The 22,446-nt window shown below is 35.4% G+C and overlaps 1 protein-coding gene across 5 annotated transcripts in view; it reads right to left on the bottom strand.

The window, feature by feature from the left end:
* Positions 1–1,709: 1,709 nt before the first annotated feature.
* LOC149802603 (uncharacterized) overlaps positions 1,710–22,446 on the bottom strand; it is a 75,125-nt gene continuing 54,388 nt past the window's right edge. For all 5 annotated transcript variants that reach the window (XM_089951888.1, XM_089951884.1, XM_089951885.1 and 2 more), the window contains one exon: positions 1,710–21,820. In XM_089951888.1, the coding sequence (XP_089808014.1) occupies positions 20,347–21,820 (1,474 nt within the window). In that variant the 3' untranslated portion in view covers positions 1,710–20,346. The remainder of the gene's footprint in view (positions 21,821–22,446) is intronic.

Here is a 22,446-nt window from a genome sequence, read left to right as displayed (position 1 = left end):
TTCCTCATTAATGAACCCATCCAATATCCTGATAGATAAACCCATGTTTAAAATATGATCAAAATTACAAATATGACTTCCATAGTGGTAACAAGGTCAGTCAGATGCAAGAACACGTAGCTGATAAGATGCATCTCATTTCCTACTGAACCCATTGAAGACCTGGATGATGTAAGCATATATTCTAAATGTAAGAAAAATCAGATCATAAAAATGACCTCCTGAGTGGTAACAAGGTCAGCCAATCATTAATATGCATGGGTAATGCTTGTTTTGCCATTATTCAGATTCTGATTAAAACTGGATTAGAAATATGGACTCCAGAGTGGTAACAGCAATATCTGATTGACAAAAAACATACAACACATGACTAAGACAGGACTATACCATAAGTTCACTTGACGTTATAGCCAGGTGAGCTAAGAAGCGTGGAACTTTTCTGAAGTAGTGTGAGTCAAATGATTGATCAAGAAGCATATCTTCTGGTTATGTACCAAGCTTTCACAGAAATGCACAAAACCTGCAAGAACAGCTGCACTCACAAAATTATGTATGACATACATCATATATAGCTACAAGTTGATCACTTATGCAAAAAGAAGCATAAAGATTTGCCAATATGTATATCTTTAGGAGACAACCACAATGTACATTTCACAGCAATCCAAACAAAAACCTCCTTTATAAGTGTGTTCACATAATTGTCTTACACAGCATTTGGCTGCAAAATATAGTCATTGGGCTGCACAATATAGTCATTGGGCTGCATAATACAGACATTGGGCTGCACAATATAGTCATTGGGCTGCACAATAAAGTCATTGGGCTGCACAATAAAGTCATTGGGCTGCACAATATAGTCATTGGGCTGCATAATACAGACATTGGGCTGCACAATATAGTCATTGGGCTGCACAATATAGTCATTTAGCTGCACAATAAAGTCATTGGGCTTCACAATAAAGTCATTGGGCTGCACAATAGTCATTGGGCTGCATAATATAGTCATTGGGCTGCACAATATAGTCAAATAACTCTAACAGCAATTGTGAGAGTAAAGTCATTTACCAATATGTGCATCTTCAAAAAATGTATGTCAATACAATGTACAAAGTTTTATGGTGATCCAGTAAAAACCAATTGTATTCACAAGATTCTGTCATACACTACATAAGGTTCCAAGTTACATAGACAGCAATACAGTAACTCAAACAAATTGCAGGAACAGCGATTTGATGATGTAAATAAGTTCAGATGACCATGATACCATAATATCAAGTACCAAGTTCCATGCAAAAACTGTGTGGCTAGTTGTGTTAATGAGATCATGTCATACACTGCATGAAGTTACATAACAAGGGGAATAACTCCAACAAAAATGGCAAGAGCAAAATGATTTGCTGATGTGCTATGATGACTATAGATGACTAAGTTTCATGGCAATCCATCCAAAACTGCAGGACTAGTTGGACTAATGAGATTGTATGAATGGATGGAAGGACTGCAGGACAAGATATAGATATGATTACCATGCCTCTATCATGGGTGGGGCATAAAAAATTACAGCAGACACTAGAAAAAGTGGTGCTTGAAATACTGTACATGTTTTAAACTCATAGTAAAAATTTTACATGTTTTTTTTCTCTAAAAAAACAATGTCCTGTTGCAAATACACATAGTGTAGTGGTTCCATGGTTAAAAAAACTAAATAGATTTATATTCCTTTATTATTGCAATTGTTCAGGGATACATGATATACATCTACTTAAAGAACAAATGAAAAGTCACCCACTGATCAGAATGAAGTTATAGGAAAGAATATCACAGAAATAATGGTGGTCTGCTGACAATGAAACATATATATATATATATATATATATATATATATATATATATATATATATATATATATATATATCAGAGATCCTAATATGGCTGAATTTGCCTTGCCAGACATGACTAATAAATTAGTTCCAAATGACCATTTTACTAACTTTTTGACCATTGGCCATAACATGCCCATAATTATACCATGCAACTGTCTGATCACTGTGTTTCCTGAATAGTTTAATAGTTTGTGGTCTTGAAGTAAAAGAGAGTTGTGAAAGTTTATCTCCTGGACATATCAAAACCCAATAATTGAGCCTCTGCTCCCGTACTATAGATATTATATCAGTTCCTCATATCATGTCCTTTTTATAACTATGTATGTGATGCCCAATTTACAATAAAGAAGTATTCCTAAGGTTATGGCATACATAAAAAATTGGCATAAATAGAACATGATTTTTGCCATAGGATACTTTCTAAATTAGGGAAGTTACTGGGCAAATTATACCTCTAAGTCTTCAAGTATCGATTATTTACATATAATTTGCTCAACGAGTGATAACACATGAACTTATGTGAGAAACATGTGAGTCACAGCACATGGCACCAGAAATGATGTAAAAATGAGGACAGAGGCACAAATTGTATGTTATTTCTTCATTATAAATGGCATTAAAATAAAGTGCATAAACTGAATTGGCATATAGCAAGTGTGGTGGTGTATCAGCACATGTCAGATCTTTAGAGAAAAAATATACAAGTTCAGGTCTTAATTAAAAAGGAAAATTTACCAGCAACAATTATTGACTTTTAATATCATCCTTCAAAACTTGATTGAGGACCTAATAAAATAAAACTGTTCTGTCAGACTTGACCGGCAATACCAGTTAATTAATTCTTATGCATTTTCAAGGAAGTATGTCTGCTTGTTGTCAATGAATAATTAACTTTTAAAGCAGGAGATCGACACAAAATAATGTTTGGGTTGAAATTCTAGAGTATAGTTTTCTAAAAGGACATATTTTTATGATTAAATAGTTTGCAAGAAATTGAATGCACCATAAATTATAATTACTAAAATAGAAACAACAGTAAACAAGGAAATGAAAATGGCATGTTTTCTGACACATTTAATAATTATATAATTTTTATTTCTCTTTTCTTAAAACTCTATACCGCAACTGAGTTTTTATATTAGATTTCACAAATATCTGGTTGCCACATTAATTTTCAAGAAAAGCTGTCCAGCAAGAGCCATTGGAATTTCAGGATCCCTCATATGGTCAGAAAAATGACCTAATTGTTTTGGCAGTTTAGTAAAGGGAGAAATCTGTTCTTTCATATTAAATGTAATTAGTCTTTTTCACCAAATTGAGTAGAAAAATATTTTTGTACAGTTTTTAAAGAAATATATACATGTATAAAAATTCTTTGTTCATTTGGCAAATGTTCTCAAATCCTGGTACATGATATACAAATATAAGATTTACAAGAATAAGTATAAATTGTGAGCAAATGTAGTGTATTAAACCATCTCTGAAAGTAAAACAAAAATCTAGTAAAACTATAGAAACAGTGCAGGAAAATGGTAAGAGAAATTGCAATATTTTAAGCTTATAACTCTACAGATACATGTACATATCAACATTCTGAAACCATAAAAAATTAATAAAATGAATAGGATTTACATCAATGTACATGTATAATAAAACATGAAATATCCAGACCCAGCAGTGGATGCCAATTTTGTCCAGATAACCAGTCATATCTAGATCACTGAAGTTAGGTCTAAAAGTAAACTGTGAATAAGTCTCTCCTACAGCTTTGATATAGGTAAACTCAGCTGACATGGATTCTATTCACCCTTGTTCTGGTTGGTGATTAATTATCTAGTATTACCCATTAAGTCAGCATGATCATTGATTGACAGTTAATAATGTAGGCTTGGACTACAGAATTTATTTGATAAGACTGATACAAGTTTTTAATCCTGCTTGATTAACTTGGGGCTTCCGTAGGAGAAATTAAATACTGTTTGAGTGGCACTGACCAACAATCAGGTAAAAATAAGATTTCTCTTTCCCTCTCCTATCATAATAACTTTTACTGTAAAAAGATATTTCAAAAATACAACTGAAGTTATAAGTGAGTGAGATCATATTCAATTGTGTCTTTTATAAATATCTGTTACTCTGCTATGAGTTTGTGTCATGACAGGGAAATTCATTTTATTTATAGTTATGTTTATTTACATGTTAATTGTAGAAAGTAAAAATATTTGATGGGATATAGTAGAAGCAATCTGGATAATTGGCATCCATTTAATCAACATTTTATTATATCAATAAATTAAGGATCTAAATTCTACTCTAACAACTTTTCTAACTTAGTTTACCTGAGACTAACAACATACAGCGTGACTGAAACTCTCAAACTGTTGTACTGAATATCAACCATAAACTATCCCAACAAATCTCACCATTATTATATGTTCATTTTTTTCTCCATTCTCAAATTCATGTAGTATTGCACAGAAAGTGTATAGGAAAACAAACCATGTATACTCACGTTGTCAATGCTTTAGCTTTTGGTTGATTAGATTTGTTTGTGAATGAACTAAACAAACTGTTTTGACCATTTGAAAGTAGAGATGATAAAGTTATTGATGTGGATGAGTTCACTGGGTCACAAACAAAACTTTCAAACAAGCAAAGGAGTGACCGAGCTATCTGCAATCTCAACAACAAATGTGAAAGATGCAGTAATTGAAAATACAATTCTGATCATTTGAACAGTTATTTTGGAGAAAAATTCACAAATGTTTCACAAACAGAATGGTTCAGAATATAACCAGTGCTTTCTAGGGTCTATAAAATAGAATAGAAAAGCATATCAAGGCCAAGGGCCTATCAATCAGAGACATACCATTTTACAAGTCGGTCAAAACACTAAATTCAAGAAACAAAATGCAACTGAAGGTTTTATAGGAAACTAAGAGCACCAGAGCAAATAAGCCAAGGCAGTGAAAAAGTATTTTCAGGGCATAAACATGTGTTCTTTAGCTGGTAATAACGGTAATAAATATACTTACATTTATGCATCCTGAATTTCCTCAAAATGTACTTTCTTAGTTCTGCAAATCCAAATGACATGACCCATGTCATGGAAAACCTGATTCTCACCAAAGCAGTACTGTAATTTTGACAACATAGATTCTAACAGAAAAGCAGAATTGAGATGAATCAACAGAAAAACAAAATCCATCCATTCCAGACCAATTGGAAAAGTTTCTTCAATGCACATTCATTCAAGGTATCACTTTAAATTTCCATTTTAAGTTCACCAAATGGAGATTTTAAATTTTAAAAAAATAATGTTGTACACGTGATGAAGTTCAAAGATCACTGGGCAGTGCCATTTAAGAACTAATATTTTTACTTCGTATTGATGAATCTGCCATTGTTTTGAAATACAGTATAAATTCAATTACTTTGTTTCTTGTAGTGTATTCCCTTTGGTAGGAAAATGAAATGAGTGTATAATATAAGGTGACTGCATCTGAATCAAAAATATGAACAAGATTTTTTTCACTAATACTTTACTCCCAAATATCATCCATTCCCCCAAACTATCCTAATGAATGTCACCCATTCCCCCAAACTATCCCACCGAATGTCACCCATTCCATTTACCATTCCCTTTCATTATCAAAATGAGGTTCAAAATGTACTGTATGATGACCTGTATGGGTGAGTGAGAAAAGCTTTCTCAGTATATATTCTGTAAACCATCTTGCTCCAATAATTCAACCCAAATATGAATCACAAATGATGTGAAATGATGTGAAATTGCATTGGAGTATTTTATTTGCACATTTAATCAAAATGTTTGGAAAACAGAAGTAGTAAAAGATGAAGCTTGATTTTGTGTCACTTTGCAAGATCTGTATGCCAGGTAAATGAATAATATTGTATATTTATATGCTCTTAATAAATCACACAATGCATGGCAAGTTTAACTAAATAATTTTAAATAAACCCATTGTAAAACTTAAAAACTGAAAATTTAGGTTAAGTTAAATTTAATAAAAAGTGGCATTTTTAGTGGCATTATTTTTGTTACTATTCGTCACAAAATTTCAAACAAGAGTCCCTTGAAGGAACTGATGTTCCACTGGATGAAAAGAAGTCTGGTGATGGAAACCTCATGCTGATATGACGTTCCATTTTAGAAGTGCAGTAATAGCAAGATTTTCAAGATGGCTGCCATGGTAGCCATACACTTGACATCAGAAAGACACCATTTTCATTTAGGATTAACTATACATATATGAAGTTTTTGGCTTAAAGCACAATGTCAACATGACCAGCCATACAAGTGAAGCAACGATAATACAATTTTCAAGATGGTCATTCTGCTGGCCATATTGGAAGTCAGATCTGCACCATCTTCATTTATGATCAACTAGACATTAGAAGTCTTTCACTTAAAACCACATGCTGATATGACCATTCATTAAGGTGAAGTCATGATAAGATTTTCAAGATGGTCACTGTGGCAGCCTTATTGTTTGTGCAAACAGCACCATTTTCAATCAAGATCAACTAGACATAATAAGAAGTTGTCTAATGAAAACTAAATGGTAATATTACTTTTTGTTCAGAAAGAGTAATGACAAGACTTCCCAGATGGCCATTATGGCGGTCATACTGGACACAAGATCAGCTCTAGTTTAATTAAGGACTAACTTGATATTATATATTAAATCTTTTAGTGAAAACCCCATATATAACAATCCATTCAGAAGGAGTAAAATTAAAACATTTTCGAAATGTCTGCTGTTTTGGCCATATTGGACATCAGGTCAGTCCCATTTGTATTCAGGACCTCATCATAAGAAGTCCTCTGGTTAAAAATTTTTCTGTTCAGGAGGATTAGTAATAAAATCTTTCAAGATGGCAACCGTGGTGGCCATAGCGAATGACACATCAATACCATTTTCATTTAGGATCAGCAAGACAGCATAAGCAGTCTTTTAGTGAAATCCCCATGCTGATATCACCATCTATTCAGAAGAAGTAGGAATAATTGGATATTCAAGATGGCCATTGTGGTGGCTGGACTGGATGTCCAAGTGGCCCCATTTTCATGTAGGACCAACTATACCATGGAATGAATCTGTGTACAATTTCATGGAAATCCTCCAAGTAGTTTAAAAGAAGTAGCAATAACAAACGTATGTGAATGAACAGACAGAAACAGATGATGGACAATAGACCATCTCAAAGCTCTCCTGGTCTATGACCAGTAGAACTAAAAAAATATATTTCCTTCTTTTTGGTAGAGTGTCTCTTTTTCTTTGGGTAATGCTATCAGGAAAAAAATGTTAAATCTTAATGTAAAATAGAAAAGGTAGAAATTATAAACTGCTTTCCAACAGAACATTGTTACTCAACCTGTTATCTTGGTAAGCACAACTAGGTTTTAGCTTGAAGGCAAATTTATACCTTCTGTGCTTTTGATCATCCTGTTCAACCACCTACTAACCACTTCATTTACCTATCACAAGTAAATAGAAGATTCCCTGCAGTTTCCAGTGTTATATACTGCTCCTGGGTTTATTTGTTTTCTTAAATCTTTACAGATTTAAAAAAATAAAACAAAAATCCAAATTTTCTTACCAATATTCTTCTAAATTGGCTCAAACAAAATTTTTTCAACAAAATATTTCTTTTAAACCTACAAGAGTTTGTGAGATTTGAGCAATAATTAATAATTTCATCTGAAGCTGTTTATATCAAACTCCATGTGCAACATCCATTTACAAGTTCCCCAATCCAAGCTAAAGCAAATACATACATTGATATGTGGCAATGAAAATAAAAATCCAAGTATATTTATGCATTTATATAATATTATAATGAACACCATCCTCTAAAATAACAAATAATGCCAACTAAAAACAAAAAAATCTCATTTCAGATATTTATACAAGGTTTATAAATGAATTTACACATATTTCACAAATACAGTTTCTGTTACCCTTTGAGGGACTGTACCAGTTCCACACAAAACCAGCATAATCAACATTTATTCTAAGTTCTGTACAGAAGTTTTGTAAGCTGAGATATAAAATATTTATTACCGACAGTGTTAACAATTACTGTGCTATTTAAAATAATACTGCAAAGAGTTATAAAAAAGTAATGATTCTACAGTAAAATTATTCCATATGACATCTGGTACAAATGATCTACATGCATCATTACTTATATATGTTACATCAATACTTTCTTCCTCAAAATTTGCCTTTTGGCTCAAATTCTTGACTTGGGTTTTGGCAAAGGACTACTGAATTCAGCAACTCATTGTTTATCACAGCAGAACAAATATGTCAGTACAAACAGTTATATCTTACTGTATATACTTACTTATATGAGGAGTCCAACCGCACAGACCCAGATCTGCTATATAATCAATAAATCGGGGGACTGAGGATTTGGTTTTTCAAGACAGGTGATCTCTCATTGCAGTGATCTTTCAGGACAGGTTTTACTATACCAATCAATGCCTGACAGGGCACATTTGAATAATACAATCTTTTTTCATGTATATAATATTGCTTGCAATATATAATACAAAGAGAAATTTGTACACTTTTCTGTATAGTAACATATTTTGTTATTCAACATAAATAGATGAAACATACACACTCATTTTTTTTTTTTTAAATACATTTTTCTGAGAATCTGCATTATATGTTCATTATTAATACAAGATAATAATTCACAAATCACAAAATATATTGCATATTATATTAATATTTCAACACCCAAACATACATTCAAATTTACTGTTTATGAATTTAATTAAGACATCTTATCTTTGCCAGTAATTGCTCATACAAATTAAATTTGCCATCAAGAGATAATGCTGAAATGACCTACTGATAACTATATATTGTAATGTACAGGTGTTTGGCATAAGTTACTTCATATAAGATATAAAAGTCTTCGCAGCAAACTTAAAGAAAATTTGGCAAAGTGTGGTCCCTTCAAATTACTGTATCTGGTAAAAGAAATTAATAAGTTGTGACTATTTTTACAAGTACTTTTTTTTTTCAAAGCATAATACAGGAGGTAATTTAAGGTGACAACACTAGTGTGTGGCAAGTTTAACATAAGTGTTCAACAAGTTAAACAATAGCATGACATGTTTAACGATAGTGTGACAATTTAACAACAGTGTGTGACAATTAACAACAGTGTATGACAAATTTAACAATAGTTTCTCTCTCTGTTTTTGTGAGAAAAAATAACATCAATCCATGAACATAACCTTAAAATCAAACAATAAATTCGGAAAATATTTTAATCATGGTATGAAAATGTACTAAGTTTTCTCTATCACAAAATACCTGTACTTGACTTGTAAAAGTAATACAAAAACATGCTTGTTGTAAAAACATACAAATATGTTTGATTAGATATCATTTAATGGAACAGTAATGGCAAAAGAGGATGACAGGTTTTTAACAGATAATCCTATTACCTATCATGGTTTAGTTGCCACTGATGGTATGTACACACAAAGTTTTCTCAGCTTCTTTCTCCACCAGCTTTACTAGCTGCCATGAATAGCCTATCATGCAATGAAAAATGGTGTAAACCCATAACAAGAACATAAGTATATGCAAAATACTTAGTGTTTGTGGGTTTAACACTATTTTTCAGGACATGATAGGTTATATATGGCAACCTGTATATTTGGTGGAGGAAGTACCACTAATCCCCAATTGTCGACTGGGTATTAGCTTTCTCACAAACCCATTTTAGTAGAGCTGAGACCTGGAACCATGTGGACTGAGGTGAAATGTTAATGATCTGTAAAAGCAAGTGCCTTAGACTGCTTGCCACCCAGGGCATGCACAAAACAGTTGCACATTAGTAACAGCATAAAATTTCCATAAGTTCCAGAATAACCCTTGTGCAAAGTATAAGTATGAATTTCCTATCTGAATCACAGTATACAACTTCCAAAAGATAATTAAATTGTGTATTACATTTGCCAATGAAAGTAGCTTTTTCAAAATTTATATTTAGCAATTTATCTTTTACAAGCTCAACCGTATGCATCCTTTGTGAAGTCTAATCCCTATCAAACTTGCTAGTCTACTATATAAACAAAGGTTGGTGAATTAAAAAAATTCTGAAAAAATGCTTTAATTCACAATAATTAAATCCTCGTTGTGAAAGAAAAGTAATATAAAAGTGTTAGTAAAATACTGTAATTGAATCTTCAACCAAAGAAGTTAATATAATGTAGTCAATATTTGACTTGGCAGTAATATTATATTGCACAGTGTTGAGTACCAGATTTACTTATATTTGTCCTATCTAACTGTAAACGGCATACATCTGCTATCATATTGATTATATAACTTTTAAATTTGTTGTATTCTGATTGGTTATATTATTACAGCACCCTCATGTGCCCATACAAAGGTGCTTTAAGATTCAAATGGTTAAACATACTGTCTTATTGGCATTGTAGCTTGAAAAAACATGCAGTTCTGCCAAGGTGTGTGCACCATGCATTATTGATCATTGACAGAATGCATGTTCTATAAATCTCCCTTCTTTCATCTGTCCATATTTTCAGTTTAAATTAAGCCTACAGACTACAATTCATGGAGACAAAGTAAATAGAATTTATTTTCCAAACTTTTAGTGCTTAATTTATAGAGGATCTCAAATGGGTAATGATTTAATATTGAATTTATGAAACGAATTGAATAATGTCTAGCTTTTATAAGCCTTGGCTTGTAAAAGCTGGATATTACATGTATTTAACAAGTTTCATAAATTTAATATTAGATCATTACCCATTTGAGATGCTTTTTATGACAGAGTTTTATTTCAGTAGAAATTATTTATATAGAAATAAGAACAAATAATTTTGTTCAGTCTGACATGCTGTATCTTTCATTTGTTGTGTGTAAAAAAATAGTAAAAGTATATTATACATTTTTGATAACTATAAATTAAAGAAAAAGTGTCCATCCAAATAAACAGAACATTTTAGAAAAGACAAAACATTTGTGAACACAAAATGTCCAATGCCTGTGATGTCAAATTGTTTGATTTGGTACACAATTCCAGTTTGAGTTCGCTAACACAACACTGTGAGTGTTTACATTGAAATTCCACAAGGTCTGCTGATAGGGCACGTATTTCATGAATTCTGAATGCAGTTGCTAATGCCATTAGGAGGCAGGTCTTGTAGAAAAAGGAGCAACAGAGATGCCATTGAAATTGGGTCAAAAGGTGTCTTATCCAGCCCATTTAATGCCCAATATAGGTTCCACTTTGGGCATATGGTTAAAGTTTTTGACTGTGTATACGCAAAGTTGTCAAGAAGGTTGGATAAATCAGGAGTATGTCTGATATGCTCTTTCCCATTATGATGAAAGGTGTCGGCGATCATGGAGTGTTAACCTTTGATTGTACTCTGTGCTAACTTGCTCTCTTCAAAGAGCTAGAGGAGGAAATTAGCTATCTGCAGTATAGATGCCTGGAGAGGCAAGATATGTTTGTTTGCTCACCAATGGGTGAAAACTGTGCCATTTGACTTCATATGCTTTCAAAGTGGAGGGCTGTCATGCTGGAGCAATTCTCTTCATGATTGGTTGCGAAAATTGTTTAAGTTTGACGGCCTGTTTGAGATGATCCAGATGTGCAGGTTCAGGAGCTCCAGACAAGGGAGAAACAACTGTTGTTGTGGTTGTTTGAGTAGAAGTAAAAATCCAATTTTCCAATGCATGATTGATGAGGTCATTGATCCACAACTTCTCCCATGGGAGAGGTGTGATGAGGGTGAGGCGATGTGCTGATTCTCTTGCCTTCTGTGTAACTTTTGGAATCAGAGGTGTTGGAAGGTAGATGTACGAGTTCAGGTTGGTCCAATCCAAAAATAAGGCATTGACTGCCAAAGCTGTTGAGTCTGGGATGGGAGAGACAAAAGATGGTAGTTTGGCATTACACCTTGTCGCAAACATGCCCACCAACGGTCGATCCCACCGTGTACAGATCTGAAAGAGAACTGAGATATGGAGAGACCATTCCTTCTGTACTAGTTGACTGTTCCATGACAAAGAGTAGGCCAGTATATAGAGGCATCCCAGGATATGGTGAACATGTATGTGGCTTTGCTGATAACAACACCCCTTCAGAAAGTCCCACACCATGACACAAAGGCCTAGGAACTGGGGTCTTCCTTGTTGTTGGGGATTAATCACTGTTGTAAAATTTGGTTTCTCCTTGTCAGTTGAGATAAGTCACCACTGTAGAGCTGTCAGACAGAAAAAGAACTCATTTGACAAGCAAATATTCCTGCCAGGGGTGTAGGACTTTCACAATGGCCATCCTCTCCAGAATTATTTATATAAAGATGCTGTTCCTGGGGAAAGCATACACCACTAGCGTTCCATAAGGATGGTAGTAGGCAGGCTCCCCAACCTTCTGTACTTGCATCAGTACAGGCTATAATCTCGAGCAGGTGGACATGTAGATGGATACCTGCCATGAGCCAAATTCTGCAGATGGTGCCTTAACTGGGTATCAATGGTTGGAGGATAGTCCAGTTGGCAAACTTGAGAACTCCATTCCTACAGAACAAACAGTTAGCAATGCAATAGTAGGCAAACTAGGACCATGAGTCTGCTGCTACATTAGGTAAGCCTAGTAGGCAAAAGGATTCCTGTGCGGTTAGAATTCTTGAAAGTAAGGTGCCTCCATCGGTTGTTTTTTTATAAGTACCTGATCCTGAGGGAGATGAAATATGTTGCCTGTGTAGTGACAGGTGAACAAATTGTCGAGATGGTACTAGGTTGTATTTTTTCTTGCTGATGAGAAGTCCAGATTGATAGCAAGGGTTATCATGTCTTGTTAGAGCTAACTCACTGATGTTGCTGCAGGATGTCATCCAGGTATCTTGATGTTGCCCCACAGAAATAGTCTGGACATGTGCCATTACACGAATCATCAGACGAGTGAAAACCCAGGGGCTGGTGTTGAGCCCCAATGGGAGTGCCCTGAAATGGTACACGATTTTGTAAGTGAATTGCTGAACATCCTGGAAGCCTTGTAAATAGAGACATGAAGGTATGCGCCATCTAAGCCCATAGTGATGGCAAATTCTCCCTCATGGATAACTTTCAAAATGTGCTGTAGTGTTTCCAGTGGGAACCAAAGAGGCATGGATGAATGGATTAAGGGTGCTTAGGCCAATGACCAGACAGACGGTCATTTGCCATTGAAACAAGAAAAGGTGTTGGGTTAAATGATATATGATGTTGTAGGTGAATCACAGGACCATCCTGGGAGCCTTGTGAATAGAGACATGAAGGTTTGTGCTTTGCCCAGAGTTCTAATATGTAAGACAAAACAGAGCAAAACAAAAAACTATAGCCCTCCACCTGTCTTTCAAATGCAATGTTCATGCAGAGCTAAATCATTAAAAGGGTGACCCAGAAATTGATAACAGACAGTCTAGCAAAGCAAAGAAGCATACAGGTAAAATATAAGGACAATACCACCTGTTTATAGACCTGTGAGGCTGCACATGTGATGTTTGAATATCGTATGGGTCCTGGGCTATACCAAATGATGCTTACCTGGAAAAAAGTGATAGCAGATGATCTCAATTACAATGCTACCAGTAGGGAAGATCAAGGATGGCCTGTACAGGTAGACTCATTGATGCAAGGTCTTCCAAGGCTAAAGATACTGCGGTAAATGAAACTCAGCTGTATATACAATAAAAGATGGAAAAATATAAGGAGTTTCTTAAGAGCATAAAGTCATGCACACATAAATAATGTAGCCTGAACCTAAATTGGGAAGCTGCATATGTTACAAGCGCGAGTGACTAAGTGCTCAATAAAAATGAATTAAAGCTTATGCAGATAAACAAGACTCAAGTGTTGCCTAGAGCGCTGACCTGTAATTGTCAGACCAGAGCAGAAAGAAATACAGAAATGTAAAAGAGTGTCTCCAATACACACACAAAACCTTCGTGTAAAAGGGAACTGAGGCACTGTTATAGAGAATATACACATGCAAGTACCTAAATGTGTGATGACAACAAAGTGCTAGCAGCTTGTAAAAGCAGAACTAACTTTGTCGTGATAGAAAATGTTGGAAATATAGATGGAGTATACTTTCCTTAGAAGTGAAAATCTCCAACATGTAGTGACCTATCTTCCACACAGCTTAAGGCTTTTGCCAGGTCTCGTGATGAGAGCATGATTCTTGGCATGAATGGAAGTAGTAACTGACATATTCTTAGACTTTGCCACCAAGTCTTATACATAAGTGGAGATCACTCTGTCTGACTGCCACATGCATCAGCAGACAACTTTTAGCTCCCTTTAACTAAAGGTAGTATCTAGGAGGGCTGGATTTGCAAGGTAGTAGTAGTTCTCCTAAGGTATTATGATTGAGTAATGTATTTGAAAAAGAACCATGGCTTTGAACATGTATAGGGTCTGCAGGGCTGTTTCCCTCTTCCTGATCCTTGGTGAGGAGAGGTGGGGAGACCTTTCCACTCCTCTGATCCCTACAAGGTAACCACTGAGAGATTCATCCTTGGTCTCTATATGGTGTCTGAAACATATCTGTAGCCAGTAAAAGTTAGATTTGGTGGTACAAAAATGAGATCAGTAGATGTATTAACCAACCTGGCTCTGTAAAAGTTATGGAATAGTTCATGCCTTTTGGCTGAGATGAGTTCATACCAACTATGTACTGTGGCACTAAACTAATCATCGAGGAAGCTGGGTGCATTATGGCACTATAATGGATAGACTGATCCCTAAGAGTGCCAGTATTCTGATGTTGGGACAGAATACAATATAATGATCAATGTAAGCGGTCTCATCATTTAACATTATAGACAAAATTGGCTTTTGGTACTGACCTTGTGCAATCTGAATCAGATAGCAGAGTCCAATCCTACAGGCTGTTCCATTTAAACATACATGGTACACAGGAAAGATAGTTTTAAAAAAAAATATATGACAGGGTACTTTGATTTCACAGAGTTCATATTAAAATGACAAGAAATTTCTAAATTGCATCTATGGATGAGTACCCCACTTTAAAAGTTCCTTCCCAGGGTCCCATGTATGTTTTAATGGAATAGTCCTGATGGAACAGGGTCATCTTGTCCTCCAAAATTTCAAATTGTTTATGCTGGGATGGGTTATGGGATATGTGAACCACAAAACAGTTCTCTTCTTGTCTCAAGCAAGACAGTATCTGAGATCAGGGCTTTGACAGTTCCATTTCTGCTATGTCTCTGTCCACCACTGGAACTTCTATATGACACAAAGGCTTGTGTGTGTCCTGTAGAATGCTCTATTGAAACTGAATGGTATTCAAAACAGCCCAGTAAGTCAGCCACTCAACCAGAATGCAGTGAGAGTTTGAATGCCAGTTATCTTTCTTGATTAAAATATCAGTAGATGTTGGAACTCTGGACTAAGCTGCTGATGGAGCAGGAGAAGGTGACACAATTATGGTGGAAACAAGTGAGAGACTTCCCTTATCATCACTAGGTTGGAGCTACTGGACATAACTCATCATCTCATGACAAGTGTGGCGATGATGACACCTCTTGGATGGTGTGGATCAAGGTGCCTGCTAACCGAAGTAGAAGTTCATCCTGACTGAGATACCACAACTTTCACACTATTGCTGGAAATTTGTTTGATGTTGTTGTTGCTGTAGGGTTTAACACCATTTTCAGCACAAGATAGGCTATACATGATGGCCAGTATAAAGGTGGAGGAAAACCCCGGAAAGAACCACCAACCCATGAGAAGCTACTTTGCTGAAATTAATTTGCAAGTCATAATTATATACTCTTCTTATCCTTAGTATATCCTATGACCAAAGGATGTTGATCTGGAGTGTAATGGGCATGTGATCAAACTGATTCCTAATCAGTTGGGTACAAAGGCACTAAACTGGGCATGAAGTGCATCAGGAGCCTTGAGGCATTGTAATTGGGTAGGCTGATCCATGAGAGTGCCAGTGTTCTGATGTTGGGATGACATACTAGACAAAGAAATTCTCTCCTTTACCTCTTGCACTCGGATTCGGAATGCAGAGTCTGACTGTGATGGATGAGGGCCATCTTATCATCCATAACGTTTTTAGGTTCTTTATGCTGGGTTGGGTTTTGAGATAAATGAGCCCCAAAACCAGTCCCTAATTTCATCATGTGAGACAGAATCTGAGGTGGACTGGTATGCTCATGATCTGGCTCACACCTAGCAGGGAGAGAAGACTAGCTGTCTTATGCTCAAGGCATCAGGCCTATTGGTACTGCTGATATAGGCTTTTTTAGTTGAGGCAGCAAAGACAGAGCTGGGATTATAGCCATAGCTGAAAGAGATCTCCTGACTCGCTTAATGGCTGGTGAGCCCTCTGCTTTCAAAATCTGTCATTTGGAATTAACTGACTTGAAGTCAGCATTGACGCTAATAACATCCTTGATTCCCATTTTGTTACAATGTGTGCCCAGGACTGAAGCTCACTAACTCTCTGTCCACACTGCATATTTGACATGCATTAACCAAGTGGCAACCCACACATGCAAAACATGTATTATGGTTCATGCCATTCTGACATTTACACTGCTTGCATCTGACTCTATATATATGTTCTATACTCTGTAAATAGAGCAGACAATATTATACAGGTGCTGCCAGCATGAATTCATGCAGTGGATGTTAATGAGCAAGTAAATCTTCATATACTTGTAAAGTAGGGTCACAAGCAATAGCCTAAACATGTCAAGTCATGGGAAGTGTCCATTAATAACTATAAAAATGTATGCATATGTGTTCAAACATAAATGGAATTTTTTACAGAGACAAGCATGCAATGTCATTTAAACTTACTGAGGTAAACACTGCAAAACAATTAGTTTTTTACAGAGAACAAATTACCTACATGACTTAACTCATTAACCCCTGGCGCCATGTTTATGCATCAGGAGGTAGTAGCCTACTGCTGAGCTCTTTAGCATCAAGGTCATGTAAGATACACTAAAGTGGGTGGTATTATAGAATGGTAGACAGATGTAACTCTAAAATGGTACCAAATAATCTGGACGTTCTAGTTGCACTACAAAATACAGAGGAAAAAACCTAATTTTTTTTGGCCCAGATTTTTTTTCCACCCAAATTTCACCCATGGTCAGAACCATATCCTCAGATTTTAGACTTTTTGTCCTCAGATCTAAGGCAGAATGGTCTGAACTGCACACAGGCAGGCAAACCTTTGCAAAAAGTAGGATAAGATAGGCATTTAGAATAATGAGTGGTCTCGATACGAAAATGATGGGTCCATTAAGCAAAAAAAAAAAAGAACTCCAACTTTTACCCTTCTGCTTATGTGGAAGCGAAATACTGAATGAAAATCAATGATTCTAACACAACTAGGCATTAGGTTAACGGGAAATCTCTTGAAAGTCTTTTATTAGGATGTATTCAGAAAATGACCCCAAAATGTGTTTCCTACTCACATTTCAGGCAAAAACGACAAAACCTCCAGGGGTTAATGAGTTAACAAGTCTATAACTTGCAAATAAACAAAATCAAGCAAATATTACTGAATGTACCTACTAGTGGGGGCCCTGAGTGGCTGAGTGGTCTAAAGCGCTCGCCATTACAGATCACTGCCATCTTACCTCTGTCTGTGTGGGTTCGAGTCTCAGATTTGGCCAATGTGGGTATGTGAGAAAGCTTGCCAGTAGTTTCTCGAGGGTCAGTGGTTCTATCCGGGGATTTCCCAGGCTCTTCCTCCACCATTAATACTGGCTGCCATGTATAGCCTATCGTGTGCTGGAAAATAGCATTAAACCCTACAACAACAACAACCTACTAGTCACCCATGCTGATAAATACAAAAGGGTATCTAACCAGAATATTTATGACAAAGTTCTAATTCTACAATAGAAAGAAAAACTTCATCCCAGACAGAGAAGACCATGAAATAATTCAAAATTAATATATGGAATGTACATTTCTGGGATGAGAAACTACTCCAGCTTCCTCAAAAATTGAATACCAGAACTCCTGATGTCAGTTTGGAAGGCTTCTAAAAAGAGAAAGTACACTACATGGTACAAACGGAGTGGTAACTCAGGTACCTAATATGGGATCTGGTGCCAATACCTATATCAATGGGAGATATCTCTGACTGCCACACATGGCCTGACAATATTTAGCTCACTGAGCAAATATCTTAGCCTGGGAGGGCTGGATTTGTGAGGCATTATGATCAGGTAATGTATGAGAACAAAAATAGTGCAAATACCCAGTCTGATGCATAAGCTACTGACCAAACAGAGGCCAAACATTTTCTCTAAGGGTAGTGATTTCCCCAGAATCACAAAAAGATGTAGTTATCTTCCAAAAAAAGAGTACTTTAGATGTTTACCACATGATCAAAAGGGAGTCCTATCACTGTTGTTATCTGTGTTGTTTGTATTATTATTGTTATTGTTATTATTTTTATTATTAATATTATTATTATTTGTTTTTGCTGTTGAAAAATGATAAAATAAGCAATGGGAGTACATGCAGTTGACTTATACAATTCTATAAATCCCATATTTCACATGTAGTTCACCCCCCAAAAGTTACAAAAGTAAAATCCTTAATAATCTTTTCAGTATTACAATTTTTCTTCTCTATTCCATAGCAAAGGACACATATATCCGTAAAGCTTTAGAAGAAAATCGAATGCATGATTATTATTGACAAGTAAAAATTTTCTCATGATTATCTTCAATTACAGTGCAAATAGGTGACATATAACAAATGACATAGTTGGTCTTGTTTTCCTTCAAATTCTTCTTGACTTTATTGTCTTTAAACTGACAACTATCAAAGGCTCTTAAAGTATTTCCTAAATCCCATTTTTCTGATGGTCTGAAATGCATTTCAGATTATCTCATGTTAGAGGCAATGCCCTGGGTACTATCAAGCACCAAATGTGATCAGTCAGTAAGTAAACTTCTCAATAAACAGCTTCCTAATGGTGAAGTGTTAATTAACTGGTACTGTTGACCCTATTGTTTGACCATGTCATGAAAGCTTAGTAATGAAACGGAATCAAGCAGCTGTAAATAATGGAGGACAAAAGATGATTCACTACAAGCTGACAGAAGGGCAGCATGGTGCTAGAAAAAAAGACCTAAAGATTGGCATGGTTCTTAAGAAAATCAGCATGGCACACAAGAAAAAGTTCATGGTGCTGCACCGTTCTAACTGGGGATTTCGAACACTAATGGGATAATAAAGCAAATTATTCAAATACAATATTTAGATTACCAAAATAAAATATGGGCAAGAAAACTTATTTTTAAACAGTGATGAGTTAGTGATGAACCTGTAATTTTTTTAACACAGCAAAATCTAATATAAACAAGAAAGTTTACCCTTGCAAGTTGAGCCCATGACAAAAAATTCCAAGAATTCCTATTGAACTTGACCCCAAGGTCAAAAAGTTGTGCACGCGTGATACAGAATAAATCATCCTAGTTTCATAATGATTACTCTAGATCATGGAAGACAATACATCAAGGGGTTTACAAAACAGAAGCAAAAATCAAAACACTTTAACCTAAATCTCAATGAATATTTTCATGACTGGCCCTGACCCCTAGGTCAAAGAGGCAAGCAAGCATATCACTGAAACAAGTGTCTTAACTTCCTGATGATTTATTCCAAGTGCAAAGAAATTCAATAAAGGAGATCATGAAATACAAGCAAATGAAAAAAACCTCAATAAAAAAGTTAAATGCAAATTTCTATGACTAGGACCATGACCCCATGGTAAAAGGGAAAGCAAACATATCATAGAATGTACTGTCTTAAGTTTTATAATGATTCAATCTAAGTAGTGTACTGTCTTCTAACCTTAAACTATTGACAATGACAATGATGCCAGTGGAAAAGTGACCAATGTGTCTCACTTCCCTATAATGTGGGTTTTTCTTGTACAAACCTATATTAAGTGCTACATATACCAGTATGCTGCTTTAGTCATGTTAAAATTACTGTTTCCCATTCACATAATAATTCAGGCTTACTGCGGTCAACCACGTAATCTAATCTATGAGGCTCAACATGTACTTTAAACTCCTACTGAACCCAGTACAATTCCTCAAGCTGACATGTACTGAGTTGGTGAATAAACATGATGACTACCTTTATTTTTTGTTACATTTAGGTTTTCTGAACCTAAATGACAGATTTCATATCTTTAGTTAGATATTTAAAATGACCTGGTTCAATAGAATTAAAGCAAAAATGAAGACAACCCCAAGATATTTAATAATGGTACAAGTTTTTTCTTCATTTAACTATGAACACTGTCTCTATAGAAACTACAGTTACTTCAGTATTGTCTTTGCTGTGAATAAGCCATGCTCTGAGACTCAATTTTCCACACTTGTACTAAGCTGTAGTTCTCCAAAACGCATTTGATATCTATGAAGTTGATTCTGTAGAGTTATTATTTTTTCCACTGCTTCTGCTTTTGCATTCTTTTCCTCATGAAGTTTACGGAGCAAGTCATCCATCATTTGTTTATGGTGATTAATCTGAGTGTCGTAATACTTAATAGCATCCTCATATGTAGATTTAGTCTTCACCAGATCATCCTGTAATTTCTTAATACTTGCATCACTGTTAGATTTAGATCTGGAAACATCGGCTAATTTGTTCTTAGTGAACTGCAGTTCAGATGTTAGCAGTCTAATTTGCTCTTTTAGTTCACTCACTGTACCAAAATCACTTTCTGCAGATGGTAAACTACCATTAAAACCTTTTTTTTCTGACTGAATACTTTCTGGTACTGTTTCATTTCTTTCTTCAGCACTAGATGAAACATAATCAGTTCTGGGCTTGTCTTGTATTTCTGCGTGTTCTTCATTAGGAGATTCAAGCTCACGCATTGCTGGAGAATTAATTGTGTCTGCTTCATTAGCTGAACCTCTAGGTCTTTCTGCAGGTTCTGGCTTTAGCTGCTTGATAATTACATTGCCAATTTGCCCTTCAATTTTTTCCACTTGAAATGCATGGCAAATCCTTCTCCTACTTTTCCTTTCGGGTGGTATAGGTTTGCCATTCCTTTTGGACTCATTAAATATTTCACCAGCATTATTGTCATCTTCAGGTGGAATAAATCTGCTACATCTTTTAAAGTCAAAACGTGTTGGACCAGAGTAAGTGTCATCTTCAGGACCTGAACTCTGATCAGGGGGTGACTTTCTGAAGATGTCCTCAAGTTCGATCTGAGACTTTGAGAGAACCTCAGGTTTTAGAAGTAATCCATTTTCTTGGGGTAAATCCTGTCCAGTGTCAATGTCAAGACTTAACAGGTCATCAACAGCTACGATCTCATTGTCAAACTCGAAAGTGAAAATATGATCACAGTAATTGATAAACATGAACATCAATTGCTGATTAAGGTCTGCCATTGTCAACATAAACAACTCTGGACTGTCTTCCATGTTAGGGTGTCGGGCAACATTTGGGCCAAATACTGTGGCTAAATTTGTAGCATCCATCTTGTTAACTGAGCTTTTTTCTGCTACTTGAAAGAGAAATTGACAGAGACATTTCAACATATTGTAATTGTCTGCAGGGACCTCTTTCATAAGTTGCTGAACTTGTTGAACTTCTTCATCTTTTTCAGGCTGCTCCTTCTTGCTCTGAAAGCGCATGGCACAGTTCATCAGCTGCTGGTAAAGGTTGCCTGGAATAAGGGGTTCAGGAAGCTCACGTATGTACTGTTTTAAAAGGGAGGCAACTGTGTGAATATCAATGGTTGCTTCATCAAATATTACTTTCTCACCTTGGTCAAACCTGTCCTTCATTTCACGAATCAGCACAGTTCGACCAGGTAATCTGAAAATTAATGACATGTTTGTAAGTTTTGCAAGCATGAAGAAAACCTCAACATGAAAGGATTATAATTCATTGTTTCTGTATTTTCTAACATAATGCCTTTATTATATATTTCATAATGAGATACTGAAATATGAGTGGGAGAAAAATTATAACACCACAGTTTCAATACCATTTTTGTCACTGCACTGGTATTATCACCTCTGAAACTACTTTCTTTTTCATTTAGGAAAAAATAAGCCATTATGTATTATATTAAAACCTTTATTTCCATATATAACCCATTCAATTTTTCCTCACTCTTCCTCCATTCCTCTCTCTATCTCCATCTGGATGAGCGTTTAAAATGTATCAAGCGTGCAAACCCTCCATTATACATTTCTGTAATAAATAAGGAGGTGAAATCAAGAATGGCTAAAAATCAATACAAAACAACATAAGGTTAGCTTAAAGAAGCAATACTGCTTAATATGAAAAACTATACAACTTTTGAAAACTCAAAAGAAGTGTTGCCTTTTAAAAATACAGCTTTCTAACCCATAAAGTATGTCTTCAAGATTTGAACTTACACAGATAATCTATGTCAAACTTCCAGATTTGAAATGTGACATCAATTTTTAGTTCTA

The sequence above is a fragment of the Sinohyriopsis cumingii genome, chromosome 3 (genome assembly GCF_028554795.1).
Source record: "Sinohyriopsis cumingii isolate HCF-2022 chromosome 3, ASM2855479v2, whole genome shotgun sequence".
Lineage (NCBI taxonomy): Eukaryota > Metazoa > Mollusca > Bivalvia > Unionida > Unionidae > Sinohyriopsis > Sinohyriopsis cumingii.
This window is presented reverse-complemented; position numbering and strand designations above follow the sequence as displayed.